The 26106-nt window shown below is 33.6% G+C and overlaps 4 protein-coding genes across 5 annotated transcripts in view; 2 read left to right on the top strand and 2 right to left on the bottom strand.

The window, feature by feature from the left end:
• pic (DNA damage-binding protein pic) overlaps window positions 1-224 on the top strand; it is a 30203-nt gene extending 29979 nt beyond the window's left edge. Inside the window, exon 13 of the mRNA XM_074171222.1 lies at window positions 57-224. Within this exon, the coding sequence (XP_074027323.1) occupies window positions 57-110 (54 nt within the window). The 3' untranslated portion in view covers window positions 111-224. The remainder of the gene's footprint in view (window positions 1-56) is intronic.
• Window positions 120-18500, bottom strand: Nup133 (nuclear pore complex protein Nup133). The gene is made up of 14 exons (XM_023162371.2): window positions 18308-18500; window positions 18120-18247; window positions 17811-18062; window positions 16844-17130; window positions 14489-14773; window positions 14171-14405; window positions 13796-14055; window positions 11440-11755; window positions 5598-5866; window positions 3072-3218; window positions 2353-2554; window positions 1979-2302; window positions 1395-1856; window positions 120-397 (listed from the first exon to the last, which is right to left on the bottom strand). Exons 1-14 carry the CDS (start codon window positions 18415-18417, stop codon window positions 255-257), a joined length of 3420 nt encoding a protein of 1139 aa, XP_023018139.1. The 5' UTR covers window positions 18418-18500; the 3' UTR covers window positions 120-254.
• Window positions 18501-19093: 593 nt separating this feature from the next.
• Window positions 19094-21162, bottom strand: LOC141480786 (uncharacterized). The gene is made up of 2 exons (XM_074171224.1): window positions 19488-21162; window positions 19094-19434 (listed from the first exon to the last, which is right to left on the bottom strand). Exons 1-2 carry the CDS (start codon window positions 19645-19647, stop codon window positions 19229-19231), a joined length of 366 nt encoding a protein of 121 aa, XP_074027325.1. The 5' UTR covers window positions 19648-21162; the 3' UTR covers window positions 19094-19228.
• Window positions 21163-22905: 1743 nt separating this feature from the next.
• MrgBP (MRG/MORF4L binding protein) lies at window positions 22906-24994 on the top strand. Of its 2 annotated transcripts, none has more exons than XM_074171221.1 (2): window positions 22906-23301; window positions 23361-24994. In XM_074171221.1, exon 2 carries the CDS (start codon window positions 23381-23383, stop codon window positions 23954-23956), a length of 576 nt encoding a protein of 191 aa, XP_074027322.1. In that variant the 5' UTR covers window positions 22906-23301; window positions 23361-23380; the 3' UTR covers window positions 23957-24994. The 2 variants fall into 2 exon arrangements, with proteins under 2 accessions (XP_074027322.1, XP_023018143.1); XM_023162375.2 differs by having other exon boundaries at window positions 22909-23305.
• Window positions 24995-26106: the final 1112 nt, after the last annotated feature.

Genomic DNA, 26106 nt, shown 5'->3' with positions numbered 1-26106 from the left:
AAGAACACAATAATATTTGAATATCTTCGATAATTTTCATTGATTCATTTTTTCAGATGACTGTTGATGATCTGGTGAAGATGGTCGAAGATTTGACTAGGATACATTAATTAGGAAAATTGTCTGAATTTTTTTAATTTCAAGTTTAATATAAGTTAATTTTGAAAACATTTCTATAGAAAAGCTATAGAAGTTCAGAATAAAATATTTCTCACAAAATAAAAGTGATTTTAATTCCTAAAATACAAATATACTTATTCTATTACTTGTGATCTATAAACATGTTCGTAAGCAGTCTTAATGAGAAATTGGAAATTGTTTTTTTCTTGCAAATGGTGCAACGTTTCACTTTCTGTGAGTGTGTCTAAAGGGGGAAGCAATGTTTGTGGATCGGCACCTGAAAATAAAATTTGCATTATTCATCAATTCTTTTTCACAAAAACTACATTCAGAATAATAAATAACGAAGTACTGAAGGATTTTGAACGTAATCAGAAATATATATGGTAAATGTGTTCATAATATATAGTTGGATTCTCAAAATCATTTAAAAACAAGAGACTTGGAATAAATACAAAACAATCACTGCTCTCAAATATCAAAAATGCAACACCCTTCTCAATTCACGTTTGGTCAATTTGATTGACAAGAAATCATCGAACAATCTTCTATCATGTACTGATCTCAACAATTTTAGACAGTTTTCATTTATTCTAAGGCCGTTATCTAAGGTCTGTTGAGAGACATTACATTTTTTTGGTCTCCGAAATCGGATAGGTACTGATTGATGTGTTCTTTTAAACGAGTTTCAAAGTTTTGAAAGCTACTTACTTATTCAACTCTTTAAATAAGTGATTTAATTCCTTAGTGTATCTTGTCTCATACCGAAGGACAATGATCTTAAATCAACACAAAACATTGCATTTATAGCATGTTACTCACACGTTGGAAAATACCAGTTAGGTACTGTTTTTGTGGGTTTTGCACACAAAAACTAGTATGTTGCACCATTTACTTATCATTAGGTGTTGTTTTGAAATTACTCCACAGTTTTATTGGGATTTCAATCACAGTTTTGTAGAATTCATCCCATTTTTTCACAAATCTAGATATAACTTTCAATTCAAACTATTAAATGTCATATCAACAAGTTACAACAAGAATGAAGAGATTAATATGTTCACAGAAATTTCCAATGAAAGTAGTGCAGTGGTTACTTTCCAGGGGTTTTAAAGTATACTTTTATAACATACTTTGTTAAACCTGTAAATGGTTTTTAACTGTTGGGTAATAAAGGCTATTATTATTATATAGTACAGAAGTTTCACAATAGTATTAACCAATTGGCCAGCAGCCACTTAGGCATAATTATACATTTGCTGTGAAATACTCACCTAAAACCAAAGATAAATCAATCAGCTTGAAGAATAAAGTGCCCTGTAAAATTTCAAGTGGAGAATCCAGATTCTTGTAATTCCAAGAATCCCTCAAAATGGCACTTCTCCAAATCTTGAGACGTAGATCTTCCTGAAGCTCCCGGTTATCAATGTATGTGAGTATATCCAAAGCTTTTTTGAACTCCAAGTCCCCTGCATCAGTGTATTCCTTACAAATATACAAGTTGATCAGATCTTTAGGAGGGATAACAGGAGGTTGGGACACATCATATCCAAACTGTTGCAGAACATAGTCAGGTAGGTCTTCTTGGAAAGCAACGAGATCAAGGCTATTGTTTACATTTTCTATATATTCATTTATATCATTGGTATTCGGTCCTGCAAGTTTGGCTAGTTTGCTAAGGCTTAACATCGTTCTTTGCCTCGTTAGAGACTCATTTTCATTGTTGGCTAAATTTCCTAAAACATTAATTATCCATCAAAACAGGTTAATATTACTCCTAATTCAGCATGAGTAATATAAAAAGTATTGAAAGTAGAAATTACGCAGAAAAACATTGATTTGAAAAAAATAGACTCACGTAAAGTGTCAGCAGCTGTTGGATATTTTCCATCAAAAATCTGCTGCAACCATGACAGGGAAGGATGGTCAGATAAGAAATCAGATAATTTTTGGTTATTCCTCGCAGTTCCAGATTTTCTACATCTGTCTATCAGTTTCCCCTGTTTGTTTTGTTTAAGGTACCAGTTATAAACATACTCTGAAAATCCACTATCATTAAAACGGCCCATGTATTCATCCAAACGTGTTTGATTATCTGTTAATTCACAGATTAAAACCAAAGTTTCAAAATCCAAATATTTTTCAGCTAGCAGTGCTGCCCTCTCATATTCTTTTTCACTCACTGAAAATATACTTATTCAATCTATATATTAGGTACATTAATGTACTTACACAATGGTTTGATCAGATTATGCCTATCAGTGCAGTACTGTTTGTAAGCAATGCTTTCTCTTTGTCTGTTTTTTATGCTTTCCAAGTGTCCCTTCTTCCCATCCATCAGGAGGTCTGTGAGAGCAACAAAATGATCGAGCAGTGAATTTCTCAATTGCCCTTGGCTCACTAATTTCAATCCATAATTAAATGTTGAACTGTGCTAAAATTTTTAAAATATATTGTTTCACAGTAGTTTACAAAAGTTACTATAGTAGTTAAATTTGAAAAGACGAGAGAATTACACTTTATAGTGTAATTATATATTTTACTATTAATGTAAGTTACAAAAAGGATTTGAAGCTCTATGACCTCTATAGGATTATCTGCGAGCGCTTTCGACAGCTGGTCGTGCTGTCATCTTCTAGGCACTCTTCTATCTGATAGATAGAAGATAATCAAATAGAAGTCATAGCAGATTGAAGAGTGCCTAGAAGATGACAGCACGACCAGCTGTCGAAAGCGCTCGCTGATAATCAAATAGAAGTCATAGCAGATAGAAGAGTGCCTAGAAGATGACAGCACGACCAGCTGTCAAAAGCGCTCGCAGATAATCAAATAGAAGTCATAGAGCTTCAAATCCTTTTTGTAACTTACATTAATAATGAAATACTGAAAATAAAGGAAAAATTAGTTGCATCATCCAAAATTATATATTTGTATTGAAATTTACAATATACCTGTTGTAAAAGGGCATCAGCAACACCCTCGCTACCACTTGCCCCAGTCCATGGTAAATACTCCAGGTTGAGCGACTTTGCAGTTTCTGAAGGAACGAAGTTTTCAGCATTTTGAGTACGATACTGTATAACTTCGTTCAGTACAGTCTGCAAAATAAAATATATGAAAATGTAAGAAAACTCTAAAAAAACAAGAAGCAGCTGAATTTCTGGTTATAAGACTATTTGATATTACAACGATAAAAATAAAAACAACAATAAAAATTTATTGGCGCTCCGGGGCGACTTCATTGATTCCAGTGGCGCATTTGATTTTTCAGCTGCAGGAAAAACCTGCAGCACCACATCATCTGAATATCTTGATCTGCCAATGTATTCTCTCTCATAAAACAAAATATAGGGTGTCTCCAGAGGCTCCAATAGCTTCAATACATCGCCAGAACACTTCGTGACACGACTATTGTCAAACTTAAACCAGTCCGTTTCGTCTTTGACCAAGGCGTAATAATGACCAAATTCAACGCCAGAACCTCAGTGAACAATGACTGCATGAATATTATAATAGTGGTATATGTTATATGGTTATATGGTCAACTCAAAGTGAAAAATTGAAATAAACGGAATCTATTAAAAAATAAAAAAACAGCTATTGTATTGTAATTGTGTAATTGTATCAGTCATTTCTGAGTAATTCCATTCATTTCTTTGAATGTTTTTGGCAATGTTTCTTAGTAAATGTTACAGATTTGGACTTTCTTTGTTCACAAAGTGTTAACAGTTTTGAAATCTATGATAAAACAAAATATCAATTTTAAAATATTAATAATACTATAACCAACAGGTCCGAATATTGAGTTGGTTAAAAAGATATTAATACCAAAGATGAGAAAAAAATAAACAATGATTAGAAAAAAAGCTGGTACAACAGAAATTAGCTAGAAGACATCAACTGATCGACAAGAAAGAAAAGTCGTGGTGACTAGTGCTATCATTAGAACCTTTTTCGGATCAGGGAATACCATTCATAGCAATTTCACAAAAACCCAGCCACCAAACGGGAACAGCGACTTCAATAATTGCATCTACCAGATACCATTTGAATATGACAACTCCTATACTGGTGAAGCCCAAAGACTCTTGAAATTCTGTATTGGTGATCACCACATAGATTACAGGTGGTGTGAAGCAAAAATCATCCATAAAGAGAGAAAGTTCAAAATAAACTGTGTACATGTACTTATGATGCACTGTTTGGAACCTTTGGTGTAGTAATGAATATTACTGGAGTTTTTTTTCCCAACACCAAATCGTTATTTTTAACACCTCGACACGTGTTTCGATCACCAAGTGATCATCTTCAAAGAGGAAGATTAAAACTTAACTTAAAAATAACGATTTGGTGTTGGGAAAAAAAAACTCCAGTAATATTGTGTACATGTAATAATTTCTTATGACGAATTGTCAGCACAGGCTAGAATCACTGTTTGCAACACTGAACACTGACACAAGTCATGTTCAGAACTTTGGCGTGAGGCAGGTACTCGCAAGGACAAAACACAAGCACTACTGAAAAATCCTTTAGGCGCTCTAAGAGCGGTTCCTGTGCGAAATTAGCGATTCATGTTTTATTTGAATCGCTGGAGATTAAATTAATTTGGGAAAACGTTATCAGAAGTTCATTCCACATAAAGGCAGTTCTCCAAATGAAAGTAAACAGTGAAGTTCAAAGTGTACTGAGTTGAACCTCAAAACTATGAGCAGCCACAGTTTGTCGCGTATTTCTGATATGTACCACTCTTGGTGGAATCAAATGTGCCAAGAAGTCACTTGAACACTTCCTATGAAAGTATCTATAAAAGAGAGACAAATTTCCAACCTTTCTTCGATGTCTCAGACTAGCAAGGTTGCAAGTTCCCCAATCAGGCATATGGCTCTTTTCTGGATGGAACCCAGCAGCTTCAGGATATGCTTAGGGGCGGAGCTACATACATGAGAAAATTACTTCAAAGGTCTGATCTGAGCTTTATAAAGCATCAAAAGTTGCTGATGTGTGTACAGTTTTTTCGCTCGGAACAGTATTCCAAGCTTTTGAGAAGCAGACTTTGCAATTTCAGCGACATGATTGTGCTAAGACATATTGCTACCTGAAAGACCACTTACCATACAAACTAATCGGCTTCGTTAAGTAGCTGGGCTTATTTGGTTGAGTGTAAATAGGTGTGTGTGCCACAATAAACCCTTGCGGGTTGCGGTGGAGGGTCGAATAGACCCATTCACTTTGGACCTAACCTAACCTAATCTAAGACATATTCGTGTCCATTTTAACCCCTAAGCAGAAAGCGGAATTGTCTGTCCTGACATTATTATATCCGGTTTGCACACATTTATCTTTTTGGAGACAACTGATGCCTGGGTTTGGAGTGCTCTTTTTCAAGTGTGCTTGCTTCAAAATACAAATTTTGTTACTATACTTTCTCAATATTGATTTAATGTTCAATTTGTGCTGGTTTGTAGAAATAAACTTACCAGAACGATTTCATTAGTATCATTCACAACTTGGGCAATCTGGGCAGGATTTAGATCTGAATGGGCAGAATCCTCACAACAGTTGACCAACTCTTGGATTCCCCGCTGAACCTTGCTTACTTCCCTGTAAAAAACATCTTGATTGGTCAAACCGTTTCCTGGTTCGGTTTGAAAATAAGCAATAGATTTTTCTAGAGCCTCTTCCATAATCAAGCTGTTGGGGAGACTTTTCATTACTACGGCAGCAGTGATTTTCTCCGAAAGTTCACCTATAATAATAACATTTATTTAGTGAGCAGTAATCCCTAACATGCAAATATGAGATAAACTATACTTAATCCACATCATACAATAATACTAAACATTTGGTTTAACAGATGCAAAACCATTATAAAATTATTATAAAATAGGCAAAAAATACATCAGAATGATCTTCAGTAGTGACTTTCGAAAATATTCAATGAGGGTTCAGATTTTATAAAATCCGGTAGTCCAGTGAATTGTACAAAACAAAAACAAAGTGAATTCATGCTAGTTTCTTTCTGGCTGTAAGCCAATTGTTACTATTTCAAGTAAAATGGTGATAAGCTTATTACAATATATTGTGTATGAAACACTTCAATATATAAATGTTACAAGTTCGGACTTCCATTGTATAAAAAAAGATATTAACAGATTTGAAATCTATGGACAAAAAAATAAAATGAAGTTGAATGAAATTTTAAAATTATTGATAATACTATACTATTTTGTGATGCACTGTTTGGAACCTTTGGTGTAGTAATGAATTTTACTGTCTTTTCCCAACACCAAACCCTAATTTTAACACCTTCGACACGTGTTTCGATCACCAAGTGATCATCTTCACAGGAAGGTAAAACTCTTGAAGATGATCACTTGGTGATCGAAAACACATGTCGAGGTGTTAAAATAATAATAATGATAATTTTATTGCAATACGATCTACAAGTGGACACAGATAGATAAGATAGATAGATAGATACATTTATTTCAACAGAGTATTTTATAATCATTCACAGGAGTGGCAGAAAATTTTTGTCTGAGAAATACGTCAAAAGGAAAATTGTTAAGATATCAAATATGTGTACATATAAATCTAAAAATGAAGCATTCAAAATGAATTGCTTCAAGTTTCAAACACGATTACAAACATATTAAAATGTGCGTCATATTGCGCATGATTACTGAAAGTAGAGATAATTTCTATAAAATACATAGCGCAATTTTGAATAAAATTTTGTTTCATAAATTTCCACAGGCCAGAAAATATTCATCAGTATTGTAGGGCTCCAGATTACATAAGAATTTTCTTACAGATTCCAGAAATCTGTTAGCAACAACAATATCTTTTATGTTTTTCGGAAGATTATTATAAAATTTCATTCCAGCGTAGATAGTGCTACGTTCATATAGGGATTTTGCATGGATGGGATATGAGAAGTCTTTTTTTTGTCTCGTCTCGTAAATATGCGTTTTGCGATGTATGTCAAAATGGCCTGGATTGCTGACACAGTAAGTAGTTTGTTGATTTTAAAGGCTCCTCTGCAGGAATCTCTTGTATTTATATTAAAGATTATTCTGATAATTTTTTTTTTGACATAGGAAAACTCTATTAAACCCATGACATGAGCCCCAGATGATTATTCCTTGTCTCATAGCGGAGTAAAAATTCGCATAATATACTGCAACTAGAGCTTCAAGATCAACATTTTTTTTTAGAACTCTCATGGCGTATGTTACCGAGGATAGTTTATTGCAAAGGTTATCTATATGACTACTCCAACTTAAAGTGTCATCAATGTATATGCCTAGAAACTTCACTGAAGTATTACAAATGATTTTTTGATTGTGCATAATTATGTTTTGTGGTGTTTCTATACTGTTATCGACTTTGAACATGATACAATTTGTTTTTCCATCGTTCAGAACTAACTTATTCTCTAAAAAATAATCTTTGAATTGTTCTATTATTTTGCTACCTTTTTTTATAATATTAGGTAAGTTCGCACCTGTTAATAGAAGATTGGTATCATCAGCATAATTGATCATGTGAGCAGTGTTTATATCTGCTATAACCTCATTAATATCGTTGATAAATATAATAAATAATATTGGACCGAGAATACTACCCTGTGGGACACCCATAGACACATCTAAAGCATCAGATCTTGCCGTTTTGTCTTTTTGATTCAGTTCTAATATTTGCTTTCTATTTTTCAAGTATGAATTGAACCAGTCGTACGATTTTCCACGAATTCCATATTTATAGAGTTTCCATAATAAAATGTCATGATCTATGCAATCGAAGGCTTTAGATAAATCCATGAAAACTCCACATGATAGATCTCCTTTGTCCATTGCTTCTAGGACTTCATTGCTGAGATACATCAAAACAGTTTCAATTGACTTATTTTTCAGATAGCCATGCTGATTATTAGAAAACAATTTGAAGTTTGTAAAAAATTTGACTAATCGATTTACCATTGCTATTTCAAAAATTTTTGATATACATGTTAAAAGACTGATTGGCCTGAAGTTGGAAATGTCCGACTTATCCCCTTTTTTGTGCAAAAGCAAAAGTCAAATTTTCGAGAAGTTAATTCTCATTTACCCTGGAATTACCAATTTTAAAATTAACAGATATTAATGTATCATCATCAACAAATTACAGTTGAAAATTATATAAATTAAAGAGTTTTTCAAAAATATTCATGATAAACAATATTTACATAGGTATTTTTATTAACGATTTTCGTAACAAATTTCAAATTAGCCAGCAGTTAAACGAATAGTAGCATTTATGTTTCAAGTAAGAAATGACTGAACTTCTAAACTTCTTGAAGACTGTGATATTTTTAAGTTCCTTCGGTAGAGAACTATATGCTTTTATTGCCTGATAGTAAGCTCCTTTTGTCATAATATGTTGAGTTATAACTGCTGCTGAGTTATGTTGAGTTATGGTTAATATGCATATTATTCGAATATTGACCACTATTTCTGGGAAACAGGTATGGATATTTTTTTACGAAACAGACAAGACCCAAGAAGTACAACGAGGGCACTGTCAAAATATCAAGTTTACAGAAGAACTCTTTACAAGAGCTTCTTTGATCTAGATTTAGGATACATCTCAGGATTCTTTTTGAGTAATAAATATTTCTTGTGAGTATACTGAAGAACCCCAAAATATAATACCATATGAAATCAATGACTGCACATGTGCATAGTAATATGTTCTCAGGCTACAAACAGAGACTTGATCCCTTAAGTATCGTATCACACCACAAATAGAGCTTAAATCTGTTATTCAATAAATTTATATGGGTTTGCCAACTGAGGGTTGCATCCATCGTGACACCTAAGAATTTAGTGTGATCCGATATTGGAATAGATCTATTTTGGAGTTTTACATATAGAGATTCCTCGCAGTTTATTGATTTGTTAAAAATTACTAGTCCTGTTTTGGTAATATTTAATTTAAGCATATTTGCCTATACTATTTGACATGGCTGAAGCTTTGGTTGAGAGTTCTGATGCATTTGTTCCAGTGATAATGACTGATGTGTCATCTGCGAACTGGGTAAGTTTGGGTAAGTCGTTCACATATAGAAGGAAGAGTATTGGTCCAAGGATAGAGCCCTGAGGTACACCCTGCCTAATCATAATTCTACTAGATATATAATGGTTCTCTGCGTTCATTATGCTAACAACTTGGGATCTATTTGATAGGTATGATCTAATGAGTTCATAACCCACACCCCTTATACCATACTTTTCCAGCTTATTTAGGAGTTTTTCGTGGTTTACCATATCAAAGGCCTTTGAGAGGTCATAGTACAAACCGACCGAGGTTTTTTTGCTATCAGCATTCTCTGTTATTTGTTTTACCACATTAAATATCGCCAGTTCGGTGGACATTCCTTGTCTGAAACCAAATTGGTGGGAGTTCAGAATATTATTTGAGTTTATAAATGAGATGAGCTTATTATAAATTACGCTTTCAAATATCTTACCAGGTGATGGAAGTAATGATATTGGTCGGTAGTAATTAATGTTGTTCTTGCAACCTTTCTTGTAGACTAGAACTACTTTAGCTATTTCAAGATCATCTGGATAAGTACCAATTGATAGGCTTTCATTGATTATGTTTGCCAAGGGTTTACATATGTACTCTGAAATTTTTTTCAATATTGCTGGTGGTATGCTATCCACACCGCATGAGTATTTCGGTTGCATATCATTTAATATATTGACTATTTCTGGACAATCCACCGGTCTGAGAAATATTGTAGTTTTGTTGTATGCTATGTTATCATTTTCTACCTTATATTCATTGCTGAACTGAGCGAAAAATCTATTGAAACGATCTGCTGTTTCCCTAGGATTTGTTACGTACTGATCATTTTCATCTTTCAAGACTACAGTTGTATGTCTGTTTTTGTTTATGATTTGATTGAAAATACTCCATAGTATTTTAGATTTGTTTTTCAAGGCAGAAATTTTACTATCATTTACCGCTTTTTTGTGATTTGAATATTTTCTGTATGCCTTCCTTTCCTGTTTATATCTGATAAGTAATGCTTGACATTTCGTTTCTTTATATAAGCTATGCAGATCACCAATATATTTGGAGTATCTTTTTATTTCAGACGTAGCCTAGATAGTAACATTTGTTTTGACTTTAATTTGTTTTTCAGGAAAAGCAAGGTCAAATTTGTAGTAGAGAATATCATAAAAGATTTTATATTTCCAATTCACCTCTAATGAGCCATACACCATTTCCCAGTTTAATGAATTTACAAACTGTACAATATTACTTTCACTATAGAACCGTTTCTTCGCAATGTGATTTTGAGGCTCAGCGTCATATTCTACATCTAATATTTGACTGTAGTGATCTGAGACAGTTGATTGATTTACAAAACAATTTAAACAAAAATCAGGTAAGTTACTGAAAATATTGTCAATTTACGTACCCTCTGATGAACTATAACGGTTCGGTGTTGGGGAAAAACTCCAGTAATATTCAATACTATATCAGACTGAAATATTGAGATTAATCAGTTGAAACAGAAAAAACTATACAAAAATAAATGAGCAATGAAACCGGAAATGGGAAAAATTGGAAGAACACTGAATTACAGAGCAAATAAATTATTGTGGCCTGAAATGAAAATGAATGTATAATAATATGAACCTGATACAAAAAAATAATTCTTCTGGGCGGACGCGACTGCCAATCCTATTATCTAGCGGCTTACCACATGACGCTGGTCATATGGATATTGATTCTCACTCAAGAACGTCCACGGGTGATCCCCTCACCACTCAGCAACGGTTACTGGTACTTGGCAGTGGCTTCGGACTGGTTTCTCTTGTAATCTCTTGTGGACGAGGAGAAAAGGTCACCAACCAAGTCCTAGAAGTACTAGGTGCTAGCATATGAGCTGCATAGTGGCCACTTGATGAAATGGTCCTGGAACACCGGGGGTTGATTTTCTTGACTGGAGTGAGGTGAAAGCCTCACCAAAGCATTACGGCCGCCTATCCAATGCTAGTAGCTAGGTAACACGTATACATTTAAAATGTAATTATATACCTCACAATTATGAGGAGAATTCAACATGACTAAAACATATGCACCACACCTGTTATAAGAGCATAACCAACACCCCAAGACAAAGCTACGAGGATTCATTGCCAAAGCCAAACCTCATATACTCAAGGTCATACTAAGAGCACATAGCTCAAAGTCGTGAAACGTCATTCGTAATCAAGAATTTCAAAGCAGTAACTTCATTTAATAAATTTTTGTACTCACCTAATGCCTGAACAGTAGGCATGGGACATTCTCTGATGATACAAGCTGACAATCTATTCCAGAGTCCAGACTCTTTCAAAAATCGTAAATACAAAGAGAAAGCTTTTTGCTTGTCTTCCAACTGATGTAGAACTTGCATAGAGTATGAGCTCCCAAGGCCTACAGTGGCAACTTTGTTCCATCTAGGATCACCTGCTGGGATGTCATCTAACAAGTCTTTACAACACAGAAACGCTAGTTTATCCAATGGACCATTTATATTTGGCAACGTGGCTTCCAAAGGGAATAATTCATTCAATATTTCCTGATATGCAGACTATAAAAGAGTATCAAAGTAAGATTTTATGAATAAGTGATATAGGAATAATATAGTTATTTAACATGTGTGAAAGGAATATTAAGGTTGAGTGATATTAAGATTTAATGTCAGAGGTTCTGACTCTTATTGTCTAAATGTTTCGAGAGATTTGAAGAAACTAGTTCTTTATAGAAGTCCAGAAATTCAAAACAGCCCTGTATATAATTGACAACACCTTCATATAAATTTAGGATTGAAACTCTCAATGTTTTTTACCACTTTTATTTGTAACTAACGTACTGCAGTTTCGTCCTATAAGGACATTTTAAAACTTATACATCAAACTAAAAATGATTGATTACATTAGCCTTCATATAACACCACTGTAAAGGGCTAATGTAATCAATCATTTTCAGTTTAATGTATTAGTTCGAAAATGTCCTTATAGGACGAAACTGCAGTAACGTTAGTTACAAATAAAAGTGGTAAAAAACATTGAAAGTTTCAACTCTCATTTTTCATGATGATTTCCTACCACTTAGTAACGACTATATCCATCAATTTATAGAAATATATGTATTACAAAGGAGAGCCGGCAGCAGTTCACCAAATTGGAAAACTGGTCTCCAACATTTCAACCCTCAGGGAGCCACATGTAAATTCTCAAGAGTATTGAAAATCAAAACAAATGAAATAGAATTTCTTATTGAAGATTAAAACTTGGATATACTCTGCATATCTGAACATTAAAGATTCTGAGATAGGGCAATCATCACTTCCTAACGTAGGGGTAATTCCAATTATCTAAAACAACAATTTGTTCAGGCCAGTCTCAAGTCACCTACACTGAAGGTCATTGCCTGACACCTATCAGAAAACAACTAATCTCGTGGCTAATACCACGAAGGGCGACAGGGTAATTCATTTTGCCACAGAAGTTGTATATGGAGGGACTCTTATTTTTAATCAGAAACACTAAATAGGTAGATTGATAAAACATACTGAAAATCTCCCGGTACAATCATATGTTAAAATAAGTGCTGACAACTTTAACAAAAAAACAGCAATTGGTCCGATTTATAGACCACCCTCAAGTGATTTCGATTTGTTAATTGAAAGCTCATTGAAGTTTTGCTCTGTGTGCATACGTTCATGTGTGGGGAGGGGGGGGCGCGTGGGTCTATATGACATAACAGTCATACAGAAATTTTTTTCACTGCTTGTATTCAGCAGAATCATTCGGTTTTGGTGCCCAATACTTCTTATGTAAGATTTATGTTATAAGTCAAAGAAATCCTATGAAGAATGTGTTGAATAAAGCTGAAAAAATGAAGCAATTGAACTTCAACATTCATTTTTAAACCTCAAACCTAAACGATATTATAAAACATTTATTAAACGAACATTTTCAAACTTAAAATCAACATTTTTTTTAAACCTCAACCAAACCCATATTTATTTTAGAAACTTGTATAAACATTTATTTTTCAACCTCAAATCAAAACAAATATTTATTTTTAAACTTTAATTAAACCAACATTTATTTTTAAACTTAAAATCGACATTTTTTTTCACACCTAAATAAAATCCACATTTATTTTTGAAACGTATATCAACATTTATTTTCAAACCTCAAATCAATATTTAAAACGAATAATTCAGCCGAATATCCGGTAAATATCGGTAAAGGTTAAACTGAAAATATTCAGTTATTTGGTGAAACCACTATTTGGCGCATTTCTAATTATTATATAGGATTTCTTTTCATTTTTGTATGGTCTGTATGATTTCATTTTTTTTTCTTTTCTATCTATGACATGTATGATATCATTATTGTAAAATCTTTAGGACAAATAAAATATCATTATAAAATTGAGCTTTAAATAAAATTCGCATTACCTGAATAAGTCAGTCATCACTAGACAGTTACTATGGACACAACAATTGAAACATTCTGAGGTAGATAGTTTTTAAAATTGGCTTTTCACCATCCAACAAGAAATATTACTGACACTTTCAAAAGATGTACAGGTTAGTTAAACATGTATTTTCTCGTACCTGTTGATTTCGAATATGAAAAATGAATGCAGCTTTCATTTGGCCAATTGTGTCTTTGTGTGCATTGAATATTTCATCAGGATCTATATTGTAAACAGACAAATTATTTACAGCAACAGATTCATTAAAAGAAGTTTCTATGGGTGTACCAGAGCCTGCAGTTTGATTTAGAAAATCGCAAATCTGATCGTTACCGCAAACTGCCACTAGTCCATTAAGTCTTGAGAAAAAAACTGGGGTATTAACACAAATGGACCCTCCTGGAAAATGAATGAGAATCGAATTCAAGATGAAACAATTTCAACCTGATTTTTTTTATAAATTCAGATTCGATATTGACATATTTTTAAATTCTGCTTTTTTATTCATTATTACCTAATAAAAAGTCTTGAGATGAATTGAATTCCAATATATCAGGTTCTTCTTGAGGTTTCAAAACGGTAATAGTTTTCAGATTGTACACATATGCACTTGTACCACAAAGTAAAAATCTATATGATAGGGATTCACTAGGATTGTCTTCTCTATACAATCCTGACATCTTCAATATAAGGAAATCCTTTATCTGTGTACTTCCATTTGTAGAGAATGAAATCATAGCATAATGTACCTAAAAAAAAAAGATGTTGATTTTAACATGCGAATAGTTCATAACGAGAAGTCACACAACTGTTAATTCAAAAAAACTCTTACTTGAGGTGACATCTGCATGTTAACAGCAGCAGCCAAAATGATGATATTATCCTTATCAGACTGTATATCTAATAACCAAGTATCAATTTCTGCCTGGTCTCCAACGCAGCTTTCCCAAACTGCACTATGGAACTGGTCCCTGACCATTCTATTTAATTCGGTTATAGAAACCAACTGCTCATTATCATGATTGGACAGAATCCATTTCTGGAGAGAATGGCCAGCTAATACATATATGGTCCATGTAGAATCTTTGTTTGGAATGCTCAACACTCTAACAAGCCTCTAAAAATTGACAATTTTGCTATAAATATTACTGAAGTTTTTTCCCAACACCAAACCGTTATTTTAACACCTCAACACGTGTTTCGATCATCAAGTGATCATCTTCAATATTCATTACTACACCAAAGGGCAGTGCATCACAAATTTTGTTATAATCAAAAGCAGTTTGAGAAATATGTTTAATAAAAAAGGGCATATATTTATACATATGCTATAAGAAACACTTGATATAACAAATTGAAACAGCCTATTTCTCTTTCCAAATAAAACACTAAATCTCCAGGAAACCTCGTCTCGAAAATATCAGACTTTTCCTTGGAAATGTTTTTTTCAATCTCGAGTAAGAAGTGAGCATCACTGATTCTTATAAAACAGGAGACTCAGGTCTTACTCAGAATTATTCTTGTCAAGCACAGAAAAGTTCAAACGTTACATTTCTGAATAATTCTAGGGCAATATCAATAGCGATATCTGATATTGAATCATGAACGCAATCATGAATTTTAATTGAATAAATTACAGAAACATAATGATGTATATATAAGATAGGTTATAGAATTCTCAATCGTAACAAGCAGTCAAAATAAGGTTATGTTAAGACACTTATATTGATACTGTAAATATGTATCAAATTTCAAAACTCTTCAGGTATAACCAGTTTTATTCTTTATAAGAGCTTATTAAAAGTCAAAAGTTTGATGTCTACAAAATAAAGATAGAATAAAATACATAATATATGCTTCCAGATTAGGTTAGGTCCAAAGTGAGTGGCTCTATTAGACCCTCCAACGCAACCCGCAAGGGTTTATTGTGGCTCAATCCTATTCACAGTCAACCAAATAAACCCAGCTTCTTAACGAGGCCGATTAGTTTGTATAGCGAGTGGTCTTTCAGGTCAGATGGTAAGAGTACGGCTCTGCCCGACTCTAAAAACCTGATTCGGTCCCCAGAAGGGCAGGCACAAAGTATGTGCTCTGCTGTTTCATCATTTTCCAAACAGAGACGACGCACAACTTCTTCCGAGAGTCTGAGTCTCATGAGTCTGATGATTCAAATAATGAACTAAGAAATGTTTTCAAGTACATGAATCGCAATAAACTAAAACTCAACACCTCCAAAACAAAATATATGATCTTATCAACTGGTTATAAGCTATCACTCATCAACAATCTCAACATAAGACTACAAAATATATTTTTTCCCAAGAATTTCATCTCAGCTTACGATGTACTCAAAAATTTCATTATATAATTGTATAATCCAACCCCATTTTGATTATTGTGCCAGTCTTTTATACTCATTTGACCAAAATAAGGTATCGGCTTTAATTGCAGTGGCTGTCTGTTTCCCAGAGACTGTAGAGTTAGCAATGATATTCATTTTTAAAGTAACACATAACTTGCTTACAACTCAAATCCATAACCACTTAACAAGAGCGAGAAGCTCCCAAAAATTCCACCTTCCTCGAACTAATTTGACTAGTACGATGAAGACTTTATGTTATAAAGGTTTGAATGAGTATAACAAACTCCCACTTTCGTTGAAAGATTCAATAAATGGTTTCCAATTAAAAAAAAAAACTCATGAACTATATAAAATATTATTCTTGATTTTTTTTTTTCTATTTGGTAATATATTTATTATGTATATCCTCATGTTGAAACCATTCTGGAATCATTGAAAAATTGTTTTTATTATTTTTTTTTCTTCTATCATATCATCATTTTTGTTATTTATGTCATTTATTTATATATTTTAAAAATAATGTATGTATAGTAGGATGTCCTGAAGAAATCAATAAATATCATTATTATTATTATTAAATGACAGTGACCTGTAAGAAGGCCTGTTAGACATCGTAGTTCATCCCTTCTGTAGTCTAACGACTGTTTGGTATCAAGCTTTGAAGGGTGAATAAATGTATGAATTAAGCATTTATGAAAACGAAGAATTTGATACTTTGATAAGAGTTGAAGCCTTGGGTTTATTAATTAATATTATCTTGTCTTGATCACAGTTCCAGCCATTATTTTTATATTTTGATTAGTCTGCATAACAAATGATTCTTACCGTTTCAGATGATTGTTCATTAGAGTTGGGACCAAAAATCAAAGAAGACATCCTTTTACTAATTCCCCCCAACCATCCACTTGGTGTTTTGAGAGGTTTGCAGATTAAACTATGCCTACAATTATTCACTTGTGGCTGAACCAGAACAACAGAACAGGTTGTTGTAGCCAATATACATCCCAAACCTTCTACATTGGTTAGACTATCACATTCTTGTCCCTGAAGGTCAACAGTTTGCTCCACTGTGACACCTTCATGTGCTACGGCAGGCCAATACCTCAATACTCCTGAAACGTAAAAATATAGATTTCAATCCCACAGCTCTAGTGCAAGGAAAACGATCACTCTGATCTTGAATCAATAGAAAAATGATATAGAGAACTGCCTTTTAAATCTGCTGCATTGGGTGCCAAAGTAACTGATTTTTTTTATTCTCATAGGGTATCTGATGAAAAAAACAAATGAAAGTTTTTTTTAAATAATAAGCTGAATTATTTTACGAAATAATAAATGTATAAACATATTTTAAAAAGTATTATCCTATTATTTGATGTCCAATCTAAGTTATTATTTTGAACCATTGAAACCCAGGAAAACTGACTTTTGGTTTCAGATTTCCCTTTTTTATTCAATTCAAAGTTGATTCCCATTACTGAACTGTGCAGTGATAGACAGATACTAAAAAAAAACAGTAATTGGTAATATAATTTCTATTCATAACCCGGAGGATGATTTAAATATAATTTGAAACATTGGCTAACATTCCCAATCATGCCTTCAAATGAAACTTATCAATTATTGGAATCAAATTTTGAATCAAATAAAAACATTCACTAATATATAATCTAAATAATGATTGCTCTTTATCCTCTTTATCTTCAGGGCAGTTATTCTTCTGGTCAGTACAGAGGAACATCAAATGGCAACTTCATTAAAAAACCAATCGAAAGCTAATTTGATATTATACCTTCTGGAGATACTGCAATACAAGAAGGGTTATTGCAACCAGCAGTAATGAATACCGTCACCAACTCTGCTCGATGTGCCAAATCACTTTGTGGAAGTTGTAATTCGAAACACTGATTGATGTTCCCATGTTTTCTCTGAGGGGTGCCTGCGCCAGATGTAGACTGACGATACTGCCATATAAGAAGTCTTCTGCCACAAACAACCCAAGCAAAACCGCATTCGGATATTCGTGCCGATACAACGGTGTTACCTGTAACATAATAAAAATTGGCTACAACAATTAAGGATATTTAAAAACATAACTTACGATCGGCAAATGTCAAAGCTTCTGTTATTAGAACTGGTAAAGATTGTCCAAATCGTTCCACATAATAGTGATTCGATTTTAAAACTATCTGTACAGATTGAGTAGATTTCCCTGAGACACTCAGGCGGCTAGAATTAAAAAATCAAAATAAGTTTTCAAATTGCAACTGGACAAGGAGTAGGGCTTACGATGATTTTCTGAAAGAATTAGGAAGAATGCGTTTGGAACCGATTGACTGACGAGATCTCGGCGAAAAAGGACTCTTGACCGAAAATGAACTTTGAAAACTTTTTTCCATATTCCTAAAAATTTAATATTTGTGTTCAACTTCAATTATCACCGTTAAAATTTGTGAATTATAATATATGTCATGTGTCTTACATCGGGTCTGTCATGTGTCTTATATCGAGTCTCAAATTATCAACTGGCCGGATAGCTTAGTTGCCTGAGGCCATTGAATTGAAAAGAATAATAAGAAGAAGAGTCGCAAATTGGCATCCCTGTATCTCAGTGTACACCTCTGAGGTGTACACCTTACATAAGTAAACAGAAGTAAATTCACTCTCGTCGCTGTCTTTGATGTTTCGGGATAAGATTTTATTTTTTGCTGTCATGTGGCGGGGCAGGAGGGTGTCGGTAAGAGCTGTTGTGCACCTCTGCACGAGGTTCGATCAAAAAATATGTGACCATGATCTGACTTCATATTGCGACGAGGAGCTCCCAATAAATGTCTCATATGATAGTGAAATGTTCAGGAATTCAATAAAAAAAAAAGAGAAGGTGGTGAAATAAACGTATATTTTATGTAGTAAGATTATACAATTTAGATGAGTTTTTGATTTTTTTCCAGCTTTTTTTAAGCATGATTCATTATTGTTTTGTGATGGATTGCCTGCAAGTAAAAAAGCTGCTTGACAAAAAATTTTTTTTAATAAAGTTTTTTTTGATTCGTGTAGGAATAAAAAAAGCAAGAAGACGTTATGTCAATATAATATATTCCTGAGAATGTAACGAAATGTTCAAGTTTGGAAAGTGAAAATGCAATGATGAATAAAAACACAAAAGATTACCACTGCGGAACTGTTGAAATATATAGTTATAAGTCATGATTAGGACCTATTAGTTTTTGTTTTTCTCAGAAGAGATTGGTTTCCTCCGGAATCCTGCTTTTTCGGCTTATTTGGCGGTAGTCGTGACTTTCCTTTCTTATCTACATGAGGCAGGCTGCTATAATACTCATCAGCTGCAGCATTCTGGCAAAACTTTTTAAGACTTTGAAGGTTACTGTACTTCTCGGAGGATTTTGGCAGAAGTTCTACAAAAAAAAGATATTTCACTAAAAATCATCATGATTGTGATCCTACATACCTTCCTGTGCTACACTAGGTAATTCGAATTCATTTTCTATTCTGTTTGTTCTCCAATATTTCTTCCATTTCTTTGGGACAACCAAAACTAAAGATTCCCTTGCGCCATACCAGGAAGATCGGAAATACAGGAGTTGTGTGTCTTCTTTCAGAACTTTCATTTCTCTAATAGGCCGAGACGGAAAGGGGCATTTGGTTTTGTATGTATGATTGACGAGTAACTTCAACAATGTCAAATGGTGATGGTTTTGTCCTAGCTGATTTAAATACTTCTGTCCATTCACTTGGAAGTTCAGCTCGGGATTTTTGGTTAATAAGACCAAAGTCTTTGTCGCACTCCATGTACGAATGCTATCGGAAATGACATTTCAATTGACTCAAGTTTTTTTTGAACAACCAAATGATGAATATACCTAAACACCGTATAGTTTTATTTCGTCCTCCACAAGAGTCACGAAATATGTTTAAGTGTCGAACTCTTTCATCCAGGAAGTTGTATACAAAATCGTGTAAGAAAGAACATACTTCGTCACTGCCCTTCCGTCCGATGGTTTCTGGGTACATGTAGAAGATACTCTGGCTGTTTGATAACGCGTGTCCATTAAATGAATAAACACTCAGTTGCCTTTTGTAATAGACGTCATTTGTTGAAATGTTGGGTGTGGGCAAATTCTTAGCAAAGTCCATGCATATTGCTTCTTCAGTGGGAACGGTTCGACTGACAGTTTTTGCTTCTTGTTTTCTCTTATAGAATTCTTCAGTTTTTTTTTTATGTAGTGTGTTGAACGCTGAAATCTTTTTGATTTCACTTTGAAGTCTTTGTTGTCGAAGTCAACGAAGTGTTATTTATTTGAGCCTCTAAGTTTTTTTCTTGGCCAAATATTCGTCACAGAACGTGGGTATCCGAATGATATATTGAAATCTCTCACAAAAATGGTTCGGTTTGATTCATAAGATACACAAAAAGTGGGAAATTTTTCCAGATACATACGGTGCATTTTTTTAATATTCAGTTTTTCTGGTAAATACATTTTTGAAGAATCTTTCAAACTATAATGGCTTTGTCTGCCCTTGAACGATTTGATATGGTCAATTATAGAATTCTTCACGTCTGAGGAGAGTTTGTTTGGTTTGGTTTTATGCCGACCCCGTTTGTCTTTTGGAGGAGTACCCAATTCTTTTAACGATTTTTGCATCAAGTTTTTTGCTCTTGATACCATGAAGAGAGAGAAAAACTTTTCAACATACCGGAATTTCGCATATTTTACCATCAGTAACAACCCTAACTCTATAGGTATAGGATCTCTCCGGAAACTTTGCGATGTTTCTATCAGCTACTCTGGACCGACGTTGCTGCACAGGATGAACCGTGATCATACCACACAAATAAATGTTTTGTTCGTCTACACTTTCCAGTAAATTGAAATTTCTAATCATATTATTTCTGGCATTCAAAGGAACTATTTCAAAACATTTGAGCCTCTTGCAGTGACAATGAGGAATGTTCCTCAATTTGGGTTATTACAGCAAATGCAAGTTTGAACAAAATAAAGTTTAGTTTGATTCATGAGTTTTTCAAATTCACTTCGAAAAGTATTCAAATTGATGTTTCAAATGTTGGGTTTTAATTTTTAAATGGATTTGTTTCTAATTCACATATTGGCAACAACGCCTATATCAAGTTTAAATAATTTATGCGTACCTAGATATTCTACTTTAAAAAAGAGAAATTATCTTTATAAATCAACAATTAAGGCAAAATATAAATTATAGTTCAATACCACCTCCGCAAGCCACAGAAACAACAGTTGTTTTGTTATTTATTTATATAGAGGAAGATAGATTAGGTGCACAAAATGTCATATGTCACAGAATGTCTCGGAACTCGGAACATAAGTAAACAGAATAGCACGCCTCTGAAATATGTCATCTTTGTTTGTCTCATACAGGTAACATATTCATTGTCCTTTATTAGCTATAACCGATGTTGCCAAATGATGAAATAGAAACGAATCCCTTTAAATGTTGAATGCATTATTTCATTCCTCTTTTTCAAGTATTTTAATAATTTTTAAAGAAAAAAGTTGAAATGATAAGTTTAAAATTTTAGAGCTCTTTTATGAAAACTACTTGATTTTCGTCAGGAGGAACATTCCCTATTTTCCCCAGTTACTTGGCTTTGTAGGTTAAGTTTTTTATTTACATCACGCAATCTTCCATACTTCTTTCTTTTCTTCCCCTCACTTTCGACACAATGACTCCTCACATCCTCCTGCACATCTGTATCCATTTTTAATTCACAAACAAGTATGAATAATTATAACTCTTGTTATCATGAACACAAGACACACCGATGAAACAGTGACAAATCTGCGATATCGAAAATATTAACTCGCTTTCTGTAAGATACCTACCAACACGATATTGGACATTCCCCATTTTTGCATAGTACCGCACGGATATCCCGCGTTATTGACCGATACTGAATATCTTTGAACGTATATAAGGTTTGACAATAATAAGACTCAGCCTTTGGATACCAGATGGCGTGAAAATACGGAGTTTGGATTTTTACTGACAAACCGCCTTCTACCCTTGTACCCTTCATTTGTCATTAGTGTCAGTTGTCATTTGTCATAAGTATTCGAAGTTCAAATACTCTGAGGTTCAAATCGTCCGTTTTGTACTTAGAGTAATAAAAGTTTACAATCAGTATTCTGTGCATATTACTCTGAGGTTCTGTACACGTTTTGTATGATGTTTTCAATGTATTCATTTTCCAACAAGATATGTTCCAAATATAATCATTTTATAACTGCTTACCAGAATTTTTAACAGCGAGGTTACCTGAAAAATATATTATTGTTGGTTGATTTTGAAACAGGACACAGACACATTGTGTTTTTAAAAACTAAATTGCTAAAGTATTTTCGAATGATCGATTTATAATATTCAAACTGAATTATTGAAGTTGACTGTTCGTTTTCAAGAGTCATTTTTAAAATCTGATGAATCGTCGGAGGAAGATGAAAATCACAAATCTAAGATTGAAGAATTTCATAAGCTGACAACAACATATCTTTTCCATTCTTTACTTCAATCTGTTATATTATTGGTTTCAAAGTTAACTGAGTTTTCACTTGGTTCACGTTAGGTTTATTGAGTTTTTATATGCCTTTCTTGATATGTGTACAAAAAAACTAGGTAGTTCACTGTTTTCATTATCCAAATTTTGATAACCCGAACTGTTCAGTGTTAAAAAGTACCTGAGTCAATAAAATTTGTACATTTTATTTTCATAGTTTTTTGTTATTCTTGAAACAACATAAAATTGATCGAGGTACCTTTTGTCAATAACCCGTTCAAATATACCAAATCCAAACTTGTCATATGCCACATTTCTAGTTACTTTTGGAACATATCTTAACCGATGATTTTGTTATGGTGATTTTCGTCAAATCGTCATTCGTATTCAGGCATTTGAATGAATTCCATCATTCGAATGATACCTTTTAAGTTCTCGAGATATCTCGAATTATTGCAATAATTGAATAACCCATTGTTTTCAATTCGAATTATTCCATCACTATTTCAAGGTTGCCAAAATGGCAATTCGTACGGCACTCCCCTAATAAATGGCCGTTCAGATGATTATAAAATTAATTGTCAATTCAGAGTTTCATATATGATATATTATTAAATGTGCATAGTGTATTTCTCCATAGTTCGAAAATAGAATCAAAATAATGGATGACATTGAATGGGATGTAGTTAATGAAGGTCAACTTTTGGATGCCATGGTTGGACACAAACCTGTAGGTTAGTATTTTGAATAACAATGTAATGAAAATTGAAAACACGATTTTTTCTTCAGGATTGAATAAATATTTTCAAATGGCCTTCATTTGCGATAAATTTACGGACAATTTGCACAAAGATATAAACCCTGACAAAGTATGGGCTCACTTGGAAACTATGTACAACCTTGAAGCCCTGGACGAATGTGAATCTATTCCATTCCCGAACTTGGAAAAAGATTTTATACTGCCAGAACAAGAATTTGGTAACTTAATAAATAAGGAGGATGACGAAAAAAAATTGACAGCTAATAAAAGTAGCCTGGAATTGGCCAAGACAAATAAAGAACATAAGAAAGAGGAGAAAGTTACTGTGAGAAATACAAAAGAGCGCAGTGATAGTAGAGAAGGAAGAGATACTAACAGAACTCCTACCTTAACTAAAAAGGATTTGAAAAAAGAACCAGAGAAAAGTAATAAAATTCCTGCTAAAAGAAATTCATTATCTGCTGCTAAAGAGGATAAAATTTCAAAATCCAAGTTAGAGGACACTCCAAAGCTGACAAAGCGACCTACAAGAGGAAGTTTAAAGCCCAATGATGATTCTGGGTCCAGTGGCAAATCTAGTCCGGTGACAGTAATAACTCCAAGTACCAAACGGCGACGTATATAAATTCTCTCTCCAAGAAACAGTATTATACTATTCAGTCAGTTTGAAAGCGAGTTCCATTTTTGGCCCAGTCAGTTATTAATTCTATCAAGAATTGAAATGAGCAGCAATTAAGGAAACACAGGGTATATAATCAGTAGATACTAAATTTTAACAGGAAATTCGGTACCTCTTCATTTTAAGGTATGAAATATCCACATAATGCTCATGGGATCAAATTAGATTTTGTTGGAAACCTTTGTGTCTTAACCCCTTAGGCTATTAGGAATTATTATAACAGTATTGTGGTGCCATAGAGTAGTATAGAAAAAAATTTGTGGCTGTTTGGTAACATAGGAATAATTGTAAATTATTTCTATTTATACATTCTTGTCATACTAAAATTTGAATCAACATTAACTTGAGAAGTTATTTAAAAATATAATGTCAAAAATATAAGGTCAACTGGGGAAAGACAAACATATTTCCATTTTACATTCGCATAGGTCTCAAATTACAGAGATAATACCTATAATCGCACTCAGTAAGAAGAATCGTGTACTTGATTATGCTGGTTAAGAATAGATATTGGTCTGATTTATTGAAACTTTTTACATTTCCAATGATATTCATCAATATATAGTTTTTTCAAAACAGGTTAACATATTACTGAAAAGTTTCATTCTTTGTTCAACTCAAACTTTATATGAGTGATGGAATTGGCCGACACTTGATGACAATCTGTAACATATTCAAGTAACTTTTGTGAGATTTTCCCTGTACAGTTTTCAAAACCTCAACTGTCCAGTGAAAATCTGACAGAGTTACTCAAACTTTATAGAGAGAAGACCATATAATCGCTATGATTCTACCAAAGATATTGTTTTAAGTTTAGATTTTATACTTCGATATTGTTTATTCATCTGATTTTTGGTACTTGACTACTGTATCATAAGACTGTAGTTTTCAAAATTTTATTTAAAGTAAGATTATGCATTGAATAAGGTCCTATATCAGTGTACATAAAGTGCCTCTGAATAAAATTGTTTTAAACATTGTGAACTGCTTTTGTTTGTAATAATAATGGTAAGTGGTGAATTGGCGCAGTGGTAGTGCGCCTGACTTACGATCGAAAAGTCATGAGTTTGATCCTAACCTTGACCAGATCTTTCTCGAGAGAATTTATGTAGTTGAAATTGGGATGATTTTGCAATACTACGTGGCTGACCTCCTAGGAATAATCATGATTCTCTCTAGGAGGAAAGTTATCAACATTGCCTACCCAGAACCGAGGCTAATGACTAAGAAGTCGATGCTGTTGACACCCAAGAAAATAATAATAAATTCATTTGTCTTCTGAAGATCACTGTCGTGATATAGATTGTCAGAAAATATAGCAAAGAGAACCAATAAAAACAAATTGAAGAACAAAGAGCATGAACATATTCATTTGATTACAGGGTAGTATTCTGCAACCTTGTAAAACATTACTCTACGAAGTAGACCTCAATTAGGCTTTGAATTTCACGAAATTTTGTTCACCCCTAATGTTAATAGGGAGACAATTGAAAAATGCAATTCGGAGATCTCTCGAATAACGAATTGGTATGTTTTGTAGATACCTGTTCTGCATGATACTGAATCATGTCTGAGTTCAGTGTGTGCCATTTTCAAGAAGCTGTCACTAAACTAAGGTCTCAGTTTGCCTACTCCTCAGGTAGTGACAAGCTGCAGGAATTTTGTGACTTAACTCCGGGGCCTTAATCTGCCTACTCCTGAGGTATCTTCGCTGGTCTCTGCAAGGGTCTCGTACTGCTTACTCCCCACCGTCGATGCTTGTGATTGAGCCGTTTGACCCACCCAGCACTGACGATTAGCTAGTACGCCGAAACCGTTCTGTGAGGTTGTCATCCTGTCCATATGAAACTGTTTTCAGCTTTTCATATATAGGAAGTAACCTGCGATGAATCTTCTAAACGGAACACATTGCTTCAGCTTTCTGCGAGGCATTCGATGGGTTTAGCTGTTGCTTTTCCATTATGTTATAGGAATTTTGGACATATGATGAGGACTGTTCGGCAAGTTCTTGGAGGGAATTAGCAAAGTGCTGTGTGGGGGAACCTTAGACAGTGACGATGGGACCAAGTGGAATGTTTTATTTGTGTATTTTTGAA

The sequence above is a fragment of the Leptinotarsa decemlineata genome, unplaced genomic scaffold, assembly GCF_025532065.1.
Source record: "Leptinotarsa decemlineata unplaced genomic scaffold, Ldec_3_MD MMD2_tig00000010_RagTag_RagTag, whole genome shotgun sequence".
NCBI lineage: Eukaryota > Metazoa > Arthropoda > Insecta > Coleoptera > Chrysomelidae > Leptinotarsa > Leptinotarsa decemlineata.
This window is presented reverse-complemented; position numbering and strand designations above follow the sequence as displayed.